This window comes from Populus nigra, chromosome 8, assembly GCF_951802175.1.
Source record: "Populus nigra chromosome 8, ddPopNigr1.1, whole genome shotgun sequence".
NCBI lineage: Eukaryota > Viridiplantae > Streptophyta > Magnoliopsida > Malpighiales > Salicaceae > Populus > Populus nigra.
In genome coordinates this window covers 13,554,870-13,575,433 of record NC_084859.1, presented here as the reverse complement: position 1 = coordinate 13,575,433, position 20,564 = coordinate 13,554,870, and the positions used below count along the sequence as shown (strand labels likewise).

The following is a 20,564-nucleotide window of genomic DNA, read 5'->3' as shown; positions in this document are numbered from 1 at the left end:
GTGTAGTCTTTTGCAAAAGCTGCAATAATTCCATATACTGCTACAATTTTTTCAATAGCTAATAAAAGAAGTCATTGAATTATACTGGGAAAAGAAGTCTACATTTACGAGATGACCAATTTTTTTGTTCTACCCATGCATATACGTGCATGCATAAACATAGACTGCATGTTTATGTTTGGTAGAGAGAGCTTCCATGGTCAATAAATTACACGTAATTAAAAATATTCAAACACGGAGAAAACCCTAGATCGAGTTCACAAGACAAACATGCAGAAACCTAAACACAGAACAATTCAGGACCATTTCACCTCACAATCCTGAAATGACCTTATTTTATAATGACCAACTACAATAATTTCACAGAGGAGGGCATACAAAACCAGGAGGGGGGGTCTGTCCACAAGTTATCAGCACTTGAAGAGCTAGAGGAATGAAAATGGTGAGGTTAAGGAGCTTAAGCCTTATACTAGTGCAAAGACAAATAGCTGCTTCAAGCTCTAGCAATCCTTTAAGCACAGGACAGCAAACATTCTCAACTGGGTTCCCTAATCCAACATGCACCAAGCCTCCTAGCGCATCAACGCAAGCCCCTAGTTTTAATGCATTGATTGGACAAGTTGGTTGGGTTGTTGGAGGAGGATTAACCCCTGGAATGCTGCCACCCCCGCCACCTCCACCTCCACCACCACCTCCTCCTCCACTACCACCACCACCACCTCCACCTCCGCCAAATGGAGGACCACCAGAACCAGGTGGATATGGAGGGTAGCTTGAAGAAGGTGGTGGTGTTATCACAGGAGGGTTTGTTATAGGTGGTGCTATTACTGGAGGTGTTATCACTGGCGGGGGATTTATTATAATTGGTGGTAGTACTACTGGTGGCAATGGTGGTTTCTTGGAAGGTGAGTGGCCTCCATGATGCGGTGGATGCTTCGTGGTTGGTGGTTTTGGGTGAGGAACTATAGGGCGGGTTGGGCGGGTTGGAGGGTGAGGGTATGATGGTGGATGTGGTTGAGTGCAAGGAGTGCAAGCATAAATGGGTGGCAAGGATATTGCCATGAAGATCATGAAGATGAAAAGCATGGCTGCAAATTTAGAACCCATGACTTAGGGTTCCTTAATTGGAAGGTTACACTGCCAATTGTACTTGGGTTTTTTGTGAAGGGGTGTGATCCCAAGTTTATATAGATGAATCTATGACCAACCCGTGACTGGTCATTTATGATATGAAAGCGAAAACTAGGCATATAACATCAATTTGTGTACAAAAATATATAATATTATGGAGATTTTTTTTTTTGAAAATATCAATGTCCCAAAAAAAAGAGGTTTCACAGACTAACATAAAAAAATATAACTTCATAGTTATGATAATGAGAATAACACAATCCATTAAATTGCCGGTAAGAACTCAACATATTTAAACTGTGTTGTTTCTAACAACAGCGTAATCAATAAACTTATGCTATTTTTTAAAATGTTTTTTGGGTTGTGCTAATTTATTTTAAAAAAAATCTTACAGCGAGAAATCCAAGAGACTTTATTTTGTGAAACGAAATAGGAGAATTTGGAACGTTGTTGGTCCTTTGCAAACTTCAATGCCCCATCCGTGACTGTGGTTCAGTTCAATCCGTGAACTTGTTTAGTTAATTTCAGAGCCCTAGTCAGTGGTCTGACAGATTTCCATATGGCTCTTCCTTTGTTCGTTTCCTTCAATTTCATATTTTCTGTCCATTTTCCCTGTTTTTTTAGCCACTTGCTTTTCTTCTTCGCACGTCGCAGTGTATATCTCTTGCTCTTATGGGTTATCATCTCTTTCTTTTATTATACTCTGTCATTTGATATTTGAAGGGAAATATAGGGATGAATTATATTGGGTTCACAGCCAGGCATAGCTAGGATCTTGCTTTTGGTCCATCGACCATCTATTATTTCTGTCATTACGTGACGGTATAGTCTGAAAGTTTGCTGGGTAGAGCTTTGGGTTAGCTGTGCTGGTCGTACATTATTTTGCAGTTCATTTCACGATGTAAACATGTGAACTATTCCCTGTATATTTTTGTTTTTTTTCCATTTAAAAAGAATATATTTATGATCAAACTAACAATATTAATAACAAAGGCTCTAATGTCAAGTTTTAAAACTATCTAGATTGGAGTGGTACTGATTATGAAACTATTGAAGCGGTAAAAGAGAGTGAAATCCCTTCAAATTTGCAAGTTTGCGCATTGATAAGATTATTCGGTGCCCTTGATCCTTCTTCTTTTATTATAAATTATTTTGTAATGAAGCCTGATAAATACCACAGGAATATTATCAGCCATCTTCTTTGCATTTCAAGATTACATCCTATATCATTTAATCTCTATCATTAATTATCAATCTTTCTCGAGATAAAGAACAGAAATGTTGATTTTGCTTCAACTTTTTACCTCCATAATTGAGTTGAGGTAAGTTGAAGTTGTTGGATATTAGTTGAAATCCCAAAAATCTTTTGATAAAAATTGATTTATATTTAAAAAATTTATTGAGCTAGTTAATTAGAACTTTTATTGGATTATGATGATAGTATTTTTGCGCACTTTCATTTAGAAACGCCCAGTCATCTTGTCGACGAAGCATCAACACATTCTGGAGCTCTCCATCCATGTAGAGTTAAGACTGAGAGGTCTCATACTTAGATATACGGTTCAATTTGTGCCCTTTCAAAATATTTTCACTAAGCAATTACTCCACAAGAGCAAGCGATATTTCTGAAGCATTTTTCAAACCCAACAATTACAGATAACACCACAACAAAAATTAGTTTTTGTGCGAATTTTTTAAGAGCCATATATATATACAGATATTTTAAGAGAAATGCTACTATAATTAAGGCCATTTCAAACAATTTCCAATATAAACTAATTAAGGGACCGGTATGCTATCTCTTTAACTATCTGGTTCAAATTGATGAGTTCCGGTTAAATTAAGAGAAGTTAAATTTTAATGAATTTTCTAATTCGATATGAATGACTTCTTTTAACTAAATCAGAGAGAATTGATGAGAGGTGAACTTAGACTCTTAATCCAAAAATTAACTCAAGGACTAAAACTAAAAGCGACAAAAAAAAATGATAAAGAGCATAATTTTGGAAGATGAAAGAACCAAGTTCAAACCTACAGAGAGAATACCTCTGCCCCCACCCCCATCCGAGAGAGGAGGGGTTCTTAGCTAGAGGGGCATTCTCATAGTATGATTAAGATTTTTTCCAGTTGGATCTTAAAAAGGTATGAAGGTATCATAGATCGGTACAACAACACTAAATCAAGATTTTAAATGTGGTGTATCAACTCGTTCAATCCTGATTTTTTTTTCTAATTTGTATTTGTTGGTTTTTTAATTTTTTATTGTTTGCTTTCTGTTTTTTTTTTATTATTCTGTTTTTTATTTTTATTTTTTTTCTTGTATTTTACTTTTGACTACAGTTAGTCTCCTCAATACATTGATCTCTTCCAAAAAAAAAAAACAAATAAAGAAAAATAATCTTTCTTACAACTTCTCTTAAGACACGAACTGTGATTAACAACATGAGAAAAAACAAATTAGTAACCAAGTTAAACCTTTAAAAACAAATTAGTTGTAGGAACTTAAGAAATTGCTATTAAATTTAGGTTTTTTTTTTGTTAATATAAAGTATGAATCTTAATTGGGCATAAAATAATTCTTATATATCCAGCCATGTCTAAATTTTGCATATCAAGATAATTAGATAAAGTTAGCATCTTTTATATTGAGCATTGTTTGGATTATATAGAATGCTAGAAACAACTTAATATTTGAGGAATAAAAGCTAATATAAGAAGATATTCTATAACATTTATTTTACTTTGCTTTAGGTTGGATCAGGAATCTCAACTCTTTTTTTTGATATATCAATGTTGATTTATACAAGAATCACGAATGTATTTTGATTTAATCTATTTAATTTCTGATTTAATGTGGATTTGTTTTGCTTGGCTTAATAATAGGGTTATAAGTTTTCTTGTATTTTTTTTTTAAATTAGATTAATGTCTAAATTATAATCTATATAGCTAAAATTATGCTCACACCTGCTCAAGTTTTCTTTTTTTTATTATATATCTATTCTTGATTTCACCCAAAAAAAAAAAAAAAAAAACCAAAGTTAGCATCTTTTATCCCACTTAACTATTTCTAGAAAAAGATTTGCACTTGCAAAACTCTGTCTCTGAACATCTCCATGTATATTTTCACACACACAAAAAACCCACCTCCATGCATACCGAATACATACACATATATCGCATCAGTTAGAAGAGGATCATTGACGAAATCATTGCCTTGCTTATTTGGGCAAAAAAGAATAATGTCCAGATCAATGCAAGTTGAACTTTAAAATCATAAATGGAAAGATTTTCAAGTTATAATTTCACGCTCTCTCTCTCTCTGATGGGCATGCTTTTTTCCTGAATAAGATTTATATAAACGCGGTTCACTTGTGAATCTTGATGTTACTTGTGTTTCTCCACTTACATTGTCTGCATATCTTCTCTGAAGAAGACGTTTCATGAGCAAGAAAACGTTTCACGAGCAAGTTGACGTTTCACAGGAACGGATCTCAATGTCATTTGCACTGTTTCGAAAAATTAATACATCCCCTCCGGCTCCTACACCCACCCCTATATATCATGGGTGGGCTGTTATACACTGCACAGTTACTGTATATAATCCAAATTTGATTTTTGGAAAATTTAGTAGTTTATTAGAGGCTTAATCATATGTTATACGTTACCCAATTAATCATCTATTCAAAAACATTTTCTTGAAAATCATATAAAAATTACACTTTTTGGCATAAATTTTAATAGTGGAGATTAATGTGTAATTAATGTCTGATATTTGGTGAGCACAATAAGAAATTATTTTTGTTGGAATACACAATTGAGAATGGGATGATTGTTGGAACTTGGAATATATCCTTTAATTCCAGAATAAAGTTGAGTAAATGTGAACCAATTGACAGGAAACACGTGCTTTGATCACTTGGAGCAACTTCCTTCGCTGTGATAGTCTTTAATCCTTTTTTGTTTACCGAGAAGTAAATTTTTTAAGAAGTTATTTTCATGAATTTTTTTTTAATGTTTTATAGTCTCGTGAAATATAAGTTGAAAAATAATTTTTAATATTTAATTATGTTATAAAAATAAGTTAAAAAATAACTTATTAATATTTTGATATTTTTTTAAATTTATTGAAAGAATAAAGATTAAATTTGAAAGATAAAAAGATTGAAAGATGATGAGATTAAAAAAAAATCTAATTTCATAAATTATTTTAAATGAAAAAAATAGTATTCAAAATAATAGTGACCAAATCTGACAATTAAAAAAATTAAAACGGAATGAAATTGAAAAAAAATTAATTTTATAAATTATTTAAAATAAAATAAATATCAATTAAAAGAATAAGGACTAAATCTGAAAAATAAAAAATTTTAATTAATAAAATAATAAGAGAAAAACAAATAACAATTAAAATAATGAAGATCAAAATTAATATAAAAATTAAATTAAATCAAATTCTAAAAGATAAAATTAAAAAAAAACATTCAAAACAAAATATATATAAATTAAAAAATTAAGAATCAAATTCATTATATTTAATAAATAACAAGTTATTTTTTATGTTTTTTCATAACTCTCTCTAAAGTTCTTTATGCTCAAAATAGAAGGATTTTCAAAATCAAACTAAATTTTTTTAATTAGAAAATTTTTTTATAAAATAATTTTTTAGATAATAAATAAACACAATAAAATTTAAAAAATTATTCATAGGAAATAACTTTTAAAAAAAAAAAAAACAGTGCCGTACTATCTGAAAAGAAACAGTCACAGAGGAAGCTCAATATTACAAGGTAGGCTTTGAAAAACTCATGAGCAAGATGTCCTTCACTGTCCTCATTGCCTCCCTTTTTTTTTTTTCCCTTTCTTACTGTGCTGCAGGAGCTCCAAAAATAGTGGTGGAGGCAGGGCTAGTGGGGTCTCTGGCCTTGGCCCCAGCACACAAAAAAAAAAAGTAAATAATATTCCCCTCATAAATCCAGCAAAATTTAAATTTTAGAGCTAAATACTAATGAAATTTTATTGCTCCTTATAAAGATTTTCCTAGTTTGGCCCCTTTAAAAATAATTCCTCGCTCCGCCCCTGTTTGCCAATAGAGAAATGCAAACGCACGAGTTTGTGCTAATATTTGATCAATGATAAACGATTGAGTGTCCGGATAAAGACGTTTTGCCGAGGTGAGTTATGTGCAAACCTATGTCATTTCCTCCTTGGTTTTCAACATACTTTTCAGCACGAGAATTCAAGTTGTTTACCAAACGGTGGGTACGTAGCTCCAGTGTTGGCATGCCGTTCTTGCTCCATATATGTAGTGTTGGATGGATTTGTTAAAGACAATGTTAGCTTGATGATTTGGTTAAGGAGGCTGTGGAAGAAATTGACTATCAAATCTTTTAAAGCACCAGTGTACGTGTAGTTTGATCAGGTTTATCACATAACGTAACATCAAAGACTATTGTAGTTGTTATTTAAACATAAATTATTTTGAAAATTACCTCTACCGCGAGATTAAAATTGGCCATGGCCAGGACCCTGCCTTGAAAGTTGGAGTTGTCGTCGCGGCCACGGAATTCAGAAGAAGGTTGTTGTTTGGTACGTACGTATATAGAAGCATGAGCCAAAAGAATAGCAAATAAGAGAGCTTGTTGATGATGTTACACCTCTTCTAAGATATACTTTCTTTAACTTAAATTAATCATGGTAACAAAAGAATCATACTCGGGTTCTAGATCATATGCAAGAAGATATGTGATAATCTCGCCATGCTTTAGGGCTTGACATGCCATTGCGAGGTCATCATATATAAAGCTTCTTCACATGCATTGAGAAATAGTCTATTATAGATTGTGTAGTTTTTCGAGCAATAGATAGCTACGAACAGGGCTTTGATGTTCTTTGCTTTCTAAATGTGATTTTTATATCAAAAATATATTAAAATAATATTTTTATTATTATTTAAAAATTATTATTGATATTAGCACATTAAAATAATTTCAAAATATAAAAAAATTTAAATTTTAAAAAAATACGGTTTGAACCATTCCAAATAAGCTCTAAAAATACTATATAAAATTCAAAATCATGCTATTATATGCATAGAAAAACGAAAATTTTGAAAATTTTGACTTGACTTCCGGTAGCTACGTAATCTTTGACATGATGATCATAACTTGATTCAATAAACCTTAATGGTCGGAAAAGATAAAATTACTATTTTATCGTTCACGGAGTACCCGTTTTGTTATTCTAGACGATTTCAGGTATGGCTTTTCCTGAAAGATACATTAAACTGGGTAGATATAAATATTATTGGCCTCACAGCCTGATCTTCTATAAAGCAAACCATTAGGCGGAAACTGGTAATATAGAAGTTAAGATTTATATAATGATAACAAGATTAATCCAAGAAACTCCCGGCAAAGAGCAACCATGGAAACAAATGTTCACTGATCCTCAAAGTCCCAACTGGCTTTGCACCTTCAAGATGGTCTGAGCAGACTTCCTAAGCCTTTGTGCCTCCTCATCCGTCAAATGCACATTGGTCACCCCTAAAACCCCTCCCCTACCTAACTGTGCAGGTAAGCTCAAGAACACATCGCCATCATCAATGCCATAAAACCCCTTTGCAAGAACTGAAACGGGGTGGATTTTCCTCTGGTCTCTGAGTATGGACCGAGCCAAGTTAGCAGCTGAGTACCCGATCGCCCAAGAGGTGTAACCCTTGAGACTAATCACTTCATACGCACTGTCTACAACTGCTTTGTGAATCCCCTCTAGTGTCTCCTTCTCATATGGAATTTGATGCTTCTCTAAGAAGCTCAATACGGGCACTCCCCCAACACTTATGCTGGACCATAATGCCACAGAACTATCCCCGTGCTCGCCAATAATGGAGGCCTACCAAAGAAAAGGTAAAAGATTCAGAAACAATTTTTCCCACAAAAATTGCAGAAGATTTCACTTCTCAATATTGACCACATGATCGCTCATAAGAATTCTTTTTTAATCAAAATGCACAATCATAACTAAAATTCTATATTTTTTTTTATTTTTTTGCAGAATTCAATGAATTATCTGCCAACTTTCGTGCACCAAAGCTTTAATCCTAAATATGAAAGTCGCACAAAACAAATTTTAACATGCTAAAAGAAACTGCAGTGGGGTAAAGTATGTAACGTAATTGGGCTTGTAATAATAATAAGTGATTCTAAGTTTGCTATAGCTAAATAAAAATTTATTTTAAATAAATTAAATTTTTATAAAAGTTTAAAAAATTAAAATCATGTTTAAATTTTTATAAGAGTTTTCAAAAAATATTTTTCTTAAAATAGCTATAGAATCACTACTTAGACTGTCGGATCTTTAGATTTTCAAAATCTCATTCCAGACCCTTATTTTTATATTTTTTATGATTTTTCTTATTATTATTTTATTTCATGCTATTTTTAAATTTTATTCTTGATCTTGAATTTTTATTTTTATTTTTTAATTGAGATGTGATTTATAGCGCTATCTAAACTTTCTAAAAATAAATTTTATTATTTTTATTCTAAAGAAAACAAAATGTATGAGCTTTCGGTTCATATTAACAATTCTTTTCGCACATTAAAATTCTCATATTTTTTTTTGTCTTCAGCTTCTGCTTGCATTATAATTTTGCATGGAAAAAAAAATTATAAGCAAGATCAGTGAACTCACCTGCACGTCCTGGGCATTGACATCAAGGTGATCAGCAATCAAGAACCGAAACCTGGAACTATCCAAATTCGTACCAGATCCAACAACTCGATTCGAAGGAAACCCCGACAACTTCCACGCCACATAAGTCAACACATCAACAGGATTCGACACAATCATCAAGATCGTGCCAGGAGAATACTTAGCAAGCGGAGGTATAATTCCCCGAAACAAAGCAACATTCCTCTGCAACAAATTCAACCTAGACTCCCCCGCAATCTGTCGAGCCCCAGCAGTAACAATACAAAGATCAGATCCAACAGTGACGAGGTAATCAGTGGACGCAATAATTTTGGTGCGGGGTAAAAAAGCTGCAGCGTGTTGGAGATCAAGCATTTCTCCACGGAGCTTTTCAGGTTGGGCATCAACAAGGGCAATCTCGTCAGCTAAGTCTTGGGTTAAGATTGTTTGTGCTATTGCCATGCCTACATTGCCAGCACCAATAACAGAAATTTTAGTCTGGCGTTTGGTGGGTGATGGTGGGGATGTGTTTTGGATTGGTTTGAAGAACATATCAGATAGGTCCAGACCCCCTGGGCCTAAAGAAGAAGCTGAAGCACTCTTTTGCATGGTGAAAAGTGAGAGATGAGCAGAGCTGTTTTGTGTTGTTAGATGTTTTGTTCACGGGGACAGGGTCTCCCAAGTTTTTGTGGTATTTGAAGGGGAAGTGGGGTGAGGGAAAAGGACGGGTGTTTCCTTTGAACTTTCAACGGTCAAATATTGTATCAGGCTTCATGTATAAAATTGGTTGATTTGGATTTCAACATTTAAATATTGTTACTTGTTTGAAATTATAGTATTAGTTATTTTTTAAAATATTTTTATTTAAAAATTTATTAAAATAATATTTTTTATTTTTAAAATTATTTAAATTTCACAAACATGATGCATTGCATTATTCATATTTAAGGAGAGGTTTTTTTTAAAGAAAAAAAGTAATTTTATTAATACTAAAATGATATTAAGAATTATTATTTTTTATTATTACAAAGACTCTAATAAACACCGTGAGTAAGTGCATTGTTCATCTTCTCATGTTTTATTATGAACTTGTTATGTAAAATTTTTATTTTTTTCATTTTAATCCTCAAACTTTTATTTTACATATTTGTATTTTTTTTGACACAATTAAAAACAATTAAATCAAATTTGTTGATTAAAAACAAAATTAAAAGATAAAAGATCAAAGTGAAAAAAACACCATAAATGATGATGCTTTCAAAGTTATCATAAAAAAATTTACTTTAATCATCAGACTTTATAAATTATACCTATTTGATCCCTCAATAGTTTTTCAATTTAATTTTGGTATAAAAATTTATTTTTCTTATTTTTTTAGTTTTTAGTTTGAGAGGAGAGATAGAGGGTGCTAAATTTCAGTGAGATAAAGAGAAAATCACACCAATTTCAACCATTAAAATAGTTGATATTGGTGTCAAAATATTTTATTTGGCAAAGAAAGTTCAACTTAGTTGTTTTTTTCCCCTTAAAATTGCCTTAAAACCATTTTGAAGCTCGGGAAGAGAGTTTTTTATTTTGGGTTGATTTCGAGTTTTTATGTTGTTTTTTTAGATCATTTATGGATTTTCAACATGTTTAGGTTTTTTTCTAGTTATTTTGAATCAAAAAAATATTTATTTATTTTTTTAGCCACCTCAGCGGAATGTCAAGCAACAGTGTCTATTGATTTTTTTTAAAAAAAAAATATTGAGGATTTGCATCGGGTACTCACTTCACTTATATATATATATAGGCTAAAGTATCACAACTTATTTTATCCATCCTTTTCGTTTAGTGTTGGAATAGTAAGTTATTAACAGATGATGTTTTTTTTAAAAAAACGTTCTTCATAAAATTCTTAGGATATGTCTTTTCTCGATGAGAACTTGACACAATATGATAAAGTACTATTTTAGTTACATTCAAATAAATAAATGGATTTCACAAACATGATGCATTTCTTTATTCATATTTTAGCAGGGATTTTTCTAGAGATACAGTAAATTTATTAATATTAAAGATACAAAACAAATTACTATCTTTAAATTAATTAAATATAAAAATTAAAACTTGTTACAAGAAAACAGAACTGACGAAAAACATATTGTTTTCTAAATCATGCACACAGATGAGTCTCTTGTTATCATAGATCAATGGAGCACAGCCGCACCAACAGATCTTGTCAATGAAAGATCTTAACCATCCCACACAGTCAATAATTATCAGTCCTTTTTAAATACAATATACAATTTCTAAAACTTTATTCGGACATAATCTTTCAAATTTTTAAAACACAAAACTCTTAAACGAAGAAGGGAGTATTTATCTCGTCTACAAATCATGTCCGAAAAGATCAAGCTCTGATTGTAGGAAAACAAATAAAGTTGTATGTATTTAAGAAGAATTAAATAAACACCACTTTATTAAAATTGAAGCAAATGCTTAGTACATTTCTTGTATATTTGAATCATATCATATGTTTAAGAATTTTTCATGTTTTTTTTTTTTGAAAAACAATTAAAGGGCGATGAGGATATAAAGCAATCTCTGTGAAATGCCATTATTGGGAGAATTTTATGTTGATAGTTTATAAAATAAAAACAACTGGTTAACATGAATATATATAAATCACCTTTTCATTATTTATTAATTAACTAAACAGTATCCCTACTTTAGTACATTGGAATGGAAGGATGGTAAAAGTAACAGAGCCAAATCAATGGGCAGGCGGTTTCTTATGGATCCATTGCGTGCTTTCATGGCTATAGTTTCTAGAATCATGATGGAAGAACAAGCCGAGTCTGTGTGCAGCAGCAGTAACGCCGATTACTGCCTTCAAAATTCTAGGTGGAAACTCTCACTTTTCCCCCTTTTGACAGGAAACTTCTCTCGGATTTCCCATTAACCATGATGGAAGCCTCGAGTTTGGAAAGAGTCAAATTACACGTCTAGCTTCGATTCTTCTCCCAACGCCAGATTCATGGGCTGGTACGAACTTGCTGCATCATCCTATAATAATTCGCGAAAAGGAAACAAGAAAGTCAGGAGCTCGTTTGTTCTAGAGAAGCAACAAATCTTACCAGTTTGTTGAAATTGCTTCCCATTCTAGACAAATTGTTGAGCTATATTCCGTTGATTTTATGCGATGGGATGTCCAGTGTAGACCTTGACGTTTTCTTTTCTCCATGTCCTTGCTTACACTACTAATATTCCCAACAAATTATGTATTTTTGTATTTTTAAAGTATTTTTAAAAAAATTTAATTAAGACTAGGCTAGGGGGTGTTATTAGATCTTGACTTCACAGATTTTGACACACGTGTATACTTCACCAAGGAAAAGCAAACTTAAGTTACAAAAAAAGATGCCACGCAAAGTCAAGAATTGCTAGAAGTAATATACACGTGTATTTGTGGAACATTGACCGCTCCTTGCATGAGTGGAGAAATGTACTTTACCTTTATTGACGATCTCTCACGATATAGTTAAAAATTAAATACATACGAAGAAAAAATTGTTACTTTAAGATATTTAAAATAAAAGTTGAAAATCAACAAAATGACCATCCATTTTATTGAAATCGAACAGAAAGACATGTCATGCAACTGCTCACGTGACGTGTTATCCATCGATATATTTTTTAATCACACTAATTTTTAAATTTAAAAACACCTAAAAATCTAAAAAAAAACCTTGATAACCTTATTTACTTACTACCCCTAGAAATCTTTAATCACTCTAGAATTCAAAAATCAAATTGAAAAAAAATTACAATATGTGGTCTAATTTTTATGGCATAGTTAAAGATAAAAATAAAACATGAATCATTTTACAATGACTTTCTCTTTTATTTCTCGTAATTCATTGACTGAAACATAATAAAAATAAAGTATAAAGATCAAAACATAAAAATATAAAAATAAAGGGATTAAATATATAAAATAAAACTTTAGCTAAGGAATGGTAAGAAAAATGCGTTGTTCCCTTACAGGCATTCCATGGTAGCTTCGAGTATAAACTATAAAGGGATAGTAAGGTCTACAATAAAAGATCTACATCAATTAGTTTACTTTACTAACCAATTCACTCAAGCAGGTCGAATTAAAAATTAATTTTTAATGCCAAAACAAAGAATATAAAAACACTGTTTACATTTTTTTAACATTAAGAAAAATATTAATTATGAACTTAACATTTGATGATGCGTATATTTGTTAAAATAAGTAATTAATTATGTGCAACAATAAATATTTAAAAGAAATGATAATGATAACAAAGAGTAATTAGAAAGTTGAGAAATGAATGCAGCGTAAGAGATCTGGTCCGGTGTTATGGAGAGCCATTTTTTTTCGTAAAAATAAGTAATTAATTATGTGCAACAATAAATATTTATTTTTTCAAGAAAATTAATAATTTTAATTCCATTGAAATAAGCTAGCATAATCTCTCCTTTGCTTATTAAGATTTTTTATCACAAAAAATTAAATTGTTTCTATGCCATTTATTTAATAAAAATAAAAAATAAAAAAAATATTAAAAAAATTAGATGATTTCAAATAAGGTTTAAAATAAGTTTCTCTCTAATTAAAATAATTTTATCTTATTAACAATTTTCTTTTTGTCCTACTAGAATATTTATTTTTTAGATAACACCTCATCACTATCCTAAAAGCAAGTTTAGATTAAAAAAAAACATATTTTAATAATTTTGATGTATAAAAGATATATATCCATACCCATATATTTATCACAGAAACAAAAATTAAACCCTATTCATCATACATCATACATGGAATAAGAGTTTTAAATATCTATACCCAACTTATTAGATTTTGGATATTCACTATTCAAATATTATTTATTATTCAATATAAAATAAAAATATAATGCATGTAAATGATGTGTGTGTGTGTATTAAATGATAAAATTATTAACATCATATATGTGTGTATGTTTATAATATTAATATTAAGGTTATATATATATTTCTTCACTTGAAAAACAGTGAAAATTTTGAAAAAGGGTGAACAACTTTTCAAACGTGTTTTTCCAAATACATATTTTATAAAATCAGTATAAATTTGAAAAATAAAAAAATAGTTTTAATATTATATTTGAATAAAAATTTACAGTTTGATTTTTTTTTCTAGTTTTTTTTTAAATTAAAGTATTATTTTGCATCTTTATGAACAACCCTAACTATTCAAATGAAATCCACCAATTCGAATTAGTACGAATAATAAATATTCATCGAATTAGTCCCGATTCAAATGCATTAATGAGTCATTTATCGTTGGTTTTGTGAAGCATGAACGGCCAGGACCTGTTTTTTTATTATTATTATTATTAATCTTGTGAAGCAAGCACACACAAGATGATAAACTCCTCCAACTTCCAACTGAAAATACAGGAGGCGCCGCTAATGGAACCACAGCTAGCAGAGCTGGAGCGACTTCAAACCCGAATCCTTAATCGAATATCCAAACTCGAGCTCTCTCTTTCTACCCAAAACAACAACAACAACAACAATAACCTCTCCGCCTGCGACGGCGGCGATACCACCGAAGCTCGCCTCTCTACCATTCTCCGATCAAACGGCGTGAAGGACTTCGCCTTCAAAAAAGTCTCCTCCGATTACTACGATTGGCCTCTTGAGTCCCGGCGCGACGTCCTCGGTGCCGCCTCTATCGATCACCTCTGTAAAAGCATCGTCTTGGTACATTATTATTTTTCATTTATTGAGCTGTAGTTAGGTTTTTGAGGCTTTGAATTAAATTGGATATATATGTGCTAGTTAAAGGAAGGTTGAATAAAAGGGGTAAAAGTATCGCTACATTAATGGAATTTATGAGGACGGAGAGTCGACAAAAAAGAAAGCATTTTGTTCATTTGCTTGGTTATGATTATTGATGTAGGATAGAATGAAGAAGACCTTGCCTAAATGCATTTATAATTACACAGCGTATATTGCTTGATTAACTTTGTCACATGTGTTGGCTGTAATCTACAGATTGCATAATTATCGTGTTAAGTGAATGTATGGATCTTGGCGTTAGAAATGATAACATTTATTAGTTGTTCTATATTCTTTAATCATTACAGACAAGGAACTGAATGAGTGAGCACCTATTTTGCATTCTCAAGGATTGTGCTTGTGGCTTGGACACAAGAAAAACAAGCCTTGCCAAAGGAGAGAATGTGTGTTGAGATTTTCACAGATGATTCAATGGGGATATTTTTATTAGATATGGTTGTATGTGTGGCTATATGGTATATTAGGTTCCAAGAGGGTAGCGGTTAAGGGCCCAAGTTTGAGTTTTTGGCATAAAAATTAACAATTTGTTTGACATACAATACTCATTGATAATTAAAGTTTGTCCTCGTATACCCATTTCTACGGAGTATAATTAAATTTATTTTTGGATTTGAAAACCAAGCAACAGCAGGTCGATGGGGGGAAATACGAATCCCCATCCTAGAAATGATAAAATACCCTAGAAAAATGTACCTTCGTGTCTTCTCTTTATTATTATTATTATTATTATTATTATTATTATTATTATTATTTTAAAAAACACTCCTTTTCAAATTCAGTATACAAGAGAATTCTTATTCTAAAGTGAAAAGAGTTCAATTTAATATTTGATTAGTTTGAGAACTCAAAGAAAGCAGATTTTTTTTTTTCATTCTAATTTTTAATTTAGGACATAAATTTCTAATATAAAATGATAAATGAAATTAAACCTTTTCTTATGTTGACTCAAATTGCCTAACCGTTGGTTTTTTATTCCACACTATTTTGTTTTTTTGAATTATCTTAGTTTGATAAGACCACACATTGCATAGTCTTTCGTGATAAATTTTTTGTACTATTTTTTGCTTGAGACAGGTTGGAATATGTTGTAAAATAGGTGCTCTGTTTGAAAGCATGTATTAACCATCACAGCAGTAATCTGATTCCTTGTGATATGATTTGGATACAGCAGGATTTCATGGCAATCAATATTCATTTATTTTTATTGCTTTGTCTTGGCCATTTGTACTATCAAATTCTTTTCTGTCAACCTCGTCTTATAAGGGCATTATTCGTCACTCACCTCCTCCTGTATCACTTTGAATGATAACTGACAAGATACTATTAAAACTTAATATTGAACTTTCTTCTTTTCTTGCAGTATTAGTATTAGTTCATGTAAATTCTCCTTACATTTTCTGAATGTTGGACTGAAGTTCATTATTTTCTCAGGTTAATACCCAGGCCCCATCCAATATCACTGACTGCAGTGACTGCAATAATTCGAAGTATTACATAGTTGTTGTTCAGGTATCTTGCTTTCCCATAATCCACATTACAGCTTACCATTTCATATGATTCACGAACTATCTTACAAGACAACACCTCTTGTACTGCAGTACACTGCTCGATTCAATGCTGAAACTGTTAAAAACTATCTGTATGCTCTCAATGATGGCAAGATAGCTAAAAAGAGATTCAACTGTAAGTTGTTATTCACTTGTTGATCATAAAGGTTGATATAACATCTTAATTCATAAATCAAATGGTAAAAATGGTTTATTGATCAGTCAAGCATACAAATTACAGACTAACGTGTCATTCTGAACACAGTTGTGTATTATTTCATGTCTCTCTAAAAACTGAGCATAAGACCAAATAAAGTCAGCAGTCCATAAAAGTTACGATACAATGCAATTCAATGATTATTTGATTTGTGCACGCACAAGAGGCTGGTAACAATTACAATTTAATTAAACAACTTTCTGATCATGCAATAGAGGTGGGTGGATATCATTTTTGGCTCTGGTGACCAGATAGGTCATTCAATTTAATCTAAAGAAAGTAAAATAGATTATAGTTATAGCTTCGGAAACTACCCACTCTACACAGTCTTCTACGCTGATTCAATATATCATACTTTCCACTCAATTTGCAAAAATAATGCATCCTTTGTTATGTTTCACTGTTTCTATTACCCTTTCCTTCTGTTGCATAAATAGGCCTATTATATTCTTGTGGTTTTGTTTACCTTGCATGATATGATAAAAAAACATAAAGATTAGTTACCAATGGTTAATAAAGAGAAAAAAAGGCCTTCCATTTATCTGTGGAATGGAATCCCGAGATGATACACGTGCTAGCCTGATGCTTCTCTGCACTTAGGTATCATGATGGCAGAATATCTCATTGTCTTTAATCCTGTTGGTTCACATGCCTTTCTTTCAGCTGCATCGTCATAAGTTGCTGATGTCTAATCTACTTGCTTAAAATCTTCACATGCCTCCCAATTTTCTTTTCATATCATGATTGTGGAAAAATCAGTTGATAATTTGAATTCTTTCTCTCACTCTCCCTCATAAAATGGCTCATGGACAACAATCATACATTAATTGATGAGAATACTGTTTCCTTGTATACATGCATAGATAGGAATGACTGTGACATCTTGGATGTGTTGACACTTTGTCTGCTTGTGCATTCATATAGGAAAGTTATAGCTGAAGTGATCATGTGCATACACTCATGGTTATAAAGCAAATACTACAAGGGTTATGAATGAAAAGCTGAGAAAATAATGAGGATTGATGTTCATGCAAACTGAGTCATTGACTTTGAATTGTAAAGGGGTTATAAAACAAACAAAAGAAACAACATGTAACACTCAATGAATTGTGCCAAGTAATTTGTGTTGGTAAAGGAGTTTTAGTGCAGGATGTTGCGTCATCTTTTAATGATCATTTGTTTGTTTGTTTGCTTGCTTGCTTGTTTATTTTCTACTAGCAAAATCTGTATGTCTGGACATTGTAAAATCATCTGGGAATTTATAATCTTGACTATTATGCATGATTTTGCACCAAAAGAGATTTCAAGTTTGGCTCCAAATTGCAACATCTAATAAAAAGCTTAGTCTCTTTGAGCTTAATGTGATTATTTAGTGAGGAGGCAATGAAGTATTGTTACATCTTTTAACTTTGCAGTGAGGCTTGCCCCTGAGGAGACATCAATGAAGCTGACAGGATACGGGCACAATGCGGTGACATGTATTGGCATGAAAACCAACATTCCGGTGAATATTCTCACTATTAGTTCTCAATCTAGGAAGTAGGAATGAACTTATTAGTTGCTATATTTAGCCCTTCAGTTAAGTATTCTATTTCAAGTCATTCTAATTTTATATTTCTTTGCTTACAACCAATCTCTTATTGGAATTTCTACTTCAAACTTCATCTTTGCTTACAAACATATTGGTAAACTTGGAAAGGAAGATCAATCGCTAAGCTGTAAAGTGTAATGTAATTGCCAGAATAAAAAAGTTAGGATTGATCCTTATCATGTCTTATTTGATTTCATCCGATTTTTTTAACTCAATTGCCTTTTAACTTCATCATAGTTTAAAACATACCTGAGATCTATTTGCGGTGCATGTGTTCTTGACTCATGTTTTCCAGACAGTACATACATCAGTGTTCTGTCTTGCATGATGCAGCAGAACAAATTGCCTGGGTGGATACTTATCCTTGTCTTTTTTATGGGTGGTGTGGCTGTTTTGTACATAGAGTGATAAATTGGCCCAAGAAAAAAAACAGAGAATAGTAGAGAAAAAAATAGCATTCTTGATTCACTATTTTAAAAATAATGGCAACGTGGAACTACTTTTCATGAATCAAGTCCTCAACTGCTCAATTGCTGTGCCAGCTGTTGGGTATTCAAGTGGTCCATGGTTCCAAATAACATGCCTACTAAATTCAGATATGCTATAGTGGTTCAGTCAAATGATGGTCAAGATCAATGATTTTCTGCCTGTCTGACACTAGAATAAAAATTGGGTTGACACTGAAAGTTGAGTTGTCCACATAGATAGGCCTGAGCTAGCTGGAAATTTCTGCAGCGAATGGCTGTTGACATGTATGCGTGTCTCTGTAATTTTTGCACATGTATTCATGTAGGGAACACCATAGAATGTTATGGTGGAGGTTGAAGCTCACCAAAATTGTTTGAAATTGGCAGAAAGGAGATTCTGAAAGCCAGACACGGACAAGCATGTGGATATATAAATATATTTAGATAGAGGATTATGATTATCTTGTATTATCAATAATTGGATTTGAGGACCGATGTTTTGATCGCAGGTGATTTTGGACGAAGCAATTCTAAGACTCAATCCCGATTTCTTCTGGTTGGGTGGAGGAGAGATTGATTTGAAGCTGGGGATAAGGACTTCTGAATTTATTGATTTTGCTAAACCATTCATTGTCAGCTGCAGTGGCACATGATTAAAACAAAATGAAATTATTCTTGGACGAAGATGAAGCAAGAACAGACACGATAGTAATGTTTGAAGTAGAAACTTTACTCTGCACAGTTTCATTGACTATTGGAATTGGAATGAAATTCAATTGGGAGATATTAAATCAATATTTAATATGCAGCATTTGGTTACAGGTTTTCGTTGGATGTTTTGATCTCAGGTTGATCCCATATATTGTTTAGAACTTGTTTATATGTCATCCATATGAAAAATTTGTTAAATGGAGCGCATTGTTTTCAGATAGAGGAGCATCTTTTTGGAGAAATACTGAAAATCTCACCCATAAGGTATTTTGTCATCTTCCAAATTTGTAGAACACCAATCCTAACAAGAGCAAGACTGCAGGTCCTTAATATATAGTACTCATGGAGCCTGAAGTAGCGGTTTCAGAGGCATGACTCGTAACGGTATCTCACGGAGGTTAGCTCAAGTTTCTCTTCCTCTGTAGTCATTTTCCTCTGACTGCATGGCTTCCTCTGTACCATTTCCTTGCATAGAACGTCCTTGCCCCTTCAGTCCCTGCCCAAACATCAACCAAATATACATCCATTTAATCGAATATCCTTAACATTTATTATAGATGCATATTCATATCAAATGTATTAATCAGTTTCGACATGTTATTAAGCAAATTCGTACTCTATGTTATTCATGATCTCATGGCTTTTTCCGATGCGTGCATGAGAAAACCAATTAATCTGCTTTGCCCTCCCGATGAAGGACATGGCGAGGAATTATGGGCCATGAGTCATGGCATGTATATATATAATAATATTCTTTTGCTTCGTTTTATTTTGTTTGGACCATTTGCAAAATGGTTGGTGAATTTATTCGGTGTTTGAAGCATGACTTGGTACTTAGAATGCTTAGTATGGTTTATGCAAAATGATATTTAAATTTGATTCTTAACTTAAAAAAGTTGTTTGTAATAAATAATTTATGATAAAAATAACTTTAAGTGAGAAGCGTGTTTGATAAGAATGACCTAAAGCATTCTTTCTGGAAAAAAAAAATATAGTGTAAGTTAGAATTTATAAGTAAAAGGTAAAAGATTTTAAATTAAAATTTTAACTCGGTTTTGTAATAAAATTTTAATTTAAATAAAAATTTATCTTTAATTAAATATATTTTTAAATTTTTTTATAAGTTAAATTATTTTCTCCGAGCAAGGTTTCAGCATCTCTTAACTTTGTTCTGTGGGGTTTTATGCGTTGTAATTAGGAGTGTTTAAAAAAATAAAAAAATTGATTAAACTGAGAAAATTAGAAAAAAAATAATTGAAAAAATCAAACTGTAAAAAAAAATCAATTAAACCGATTAAAATTTTAAAAAAACCAACCGGTTTGGTTTGGTTTTGGTTTTTTAAGTCTGGAACCG

At 31.8% G+C, this 20,564-nt stretch overlaps 3 protein-coding genes across 3 annotated transcripts; 1 reads left to right on the top strand and 2 right to left on the bottom strand.

The window, feature by feature from the left end:
* Positions 1-59: 59 nt before the first annotated feature.
* Positions 60-1,223, bottom strand: LOC133702213 (36.4 kDa proline-rich protein). The gene has a single exon (XM_062126485.1). The coding sequence runs from the start codon at positions 1,105-1,107 to the stop codon at positions 361-363; it is 747 nt and encodes a 248-aa protein (XP_061982469.1). The 5' UTR covers positions 1,108-1,223; the 3' UTR covers positions 60-360.
* Positions 1,224-7,326: 6,103 nt separating this feature from the next.
* On the bottom strand, positions 7,327-9,516 carry LOC133700509 (L-lactate dehydrogenase B-like). Its single transcript, XM_062124061.1, has 2 exons — positions 8,825-9,516; positions 7,327-8,023 (listed from the first exon to the last, which is right to left on the bottom strand). The coding sequence occupies exons 1-2, from the start codon at positions 9,431-9,433 to the stop codon at positions 7,580-7,582; spliced, it is 1,053 nt and encodes a 350-aa protein (XP_061980045.1). The 5' UTR covers positions 9,434-9,516; the 3' UTR covers positions 7,327-7,579.
* A 4,605-nt stretch (positions 9,517-14,121) lies between these two features.
* LOC133700739 (uncharacterized) lies at positions 14,122-19,318 on the top strand. The gene is made up of 5 exons (XM_062124382.1): positions 14,122-14,578; positions 16,109-16,186; positions 16,276-16,360; positions 17,857-17,945; positions 19,009-19,318. Exons 1-5 carry the CDS (start codon positions 14,237-14,239, stop codon positions 19,150-19,152), a joined length of 738 nt encoding a protein of 245 aa, XP_061980366.1. The 5' UTR covers positions 14,122-14,236; the 3' UTR covers positions 19,153-19,318.
* The last annotated feature ends 1,246 nt before the right edge of the window (positions 19,319-20,564 follow it).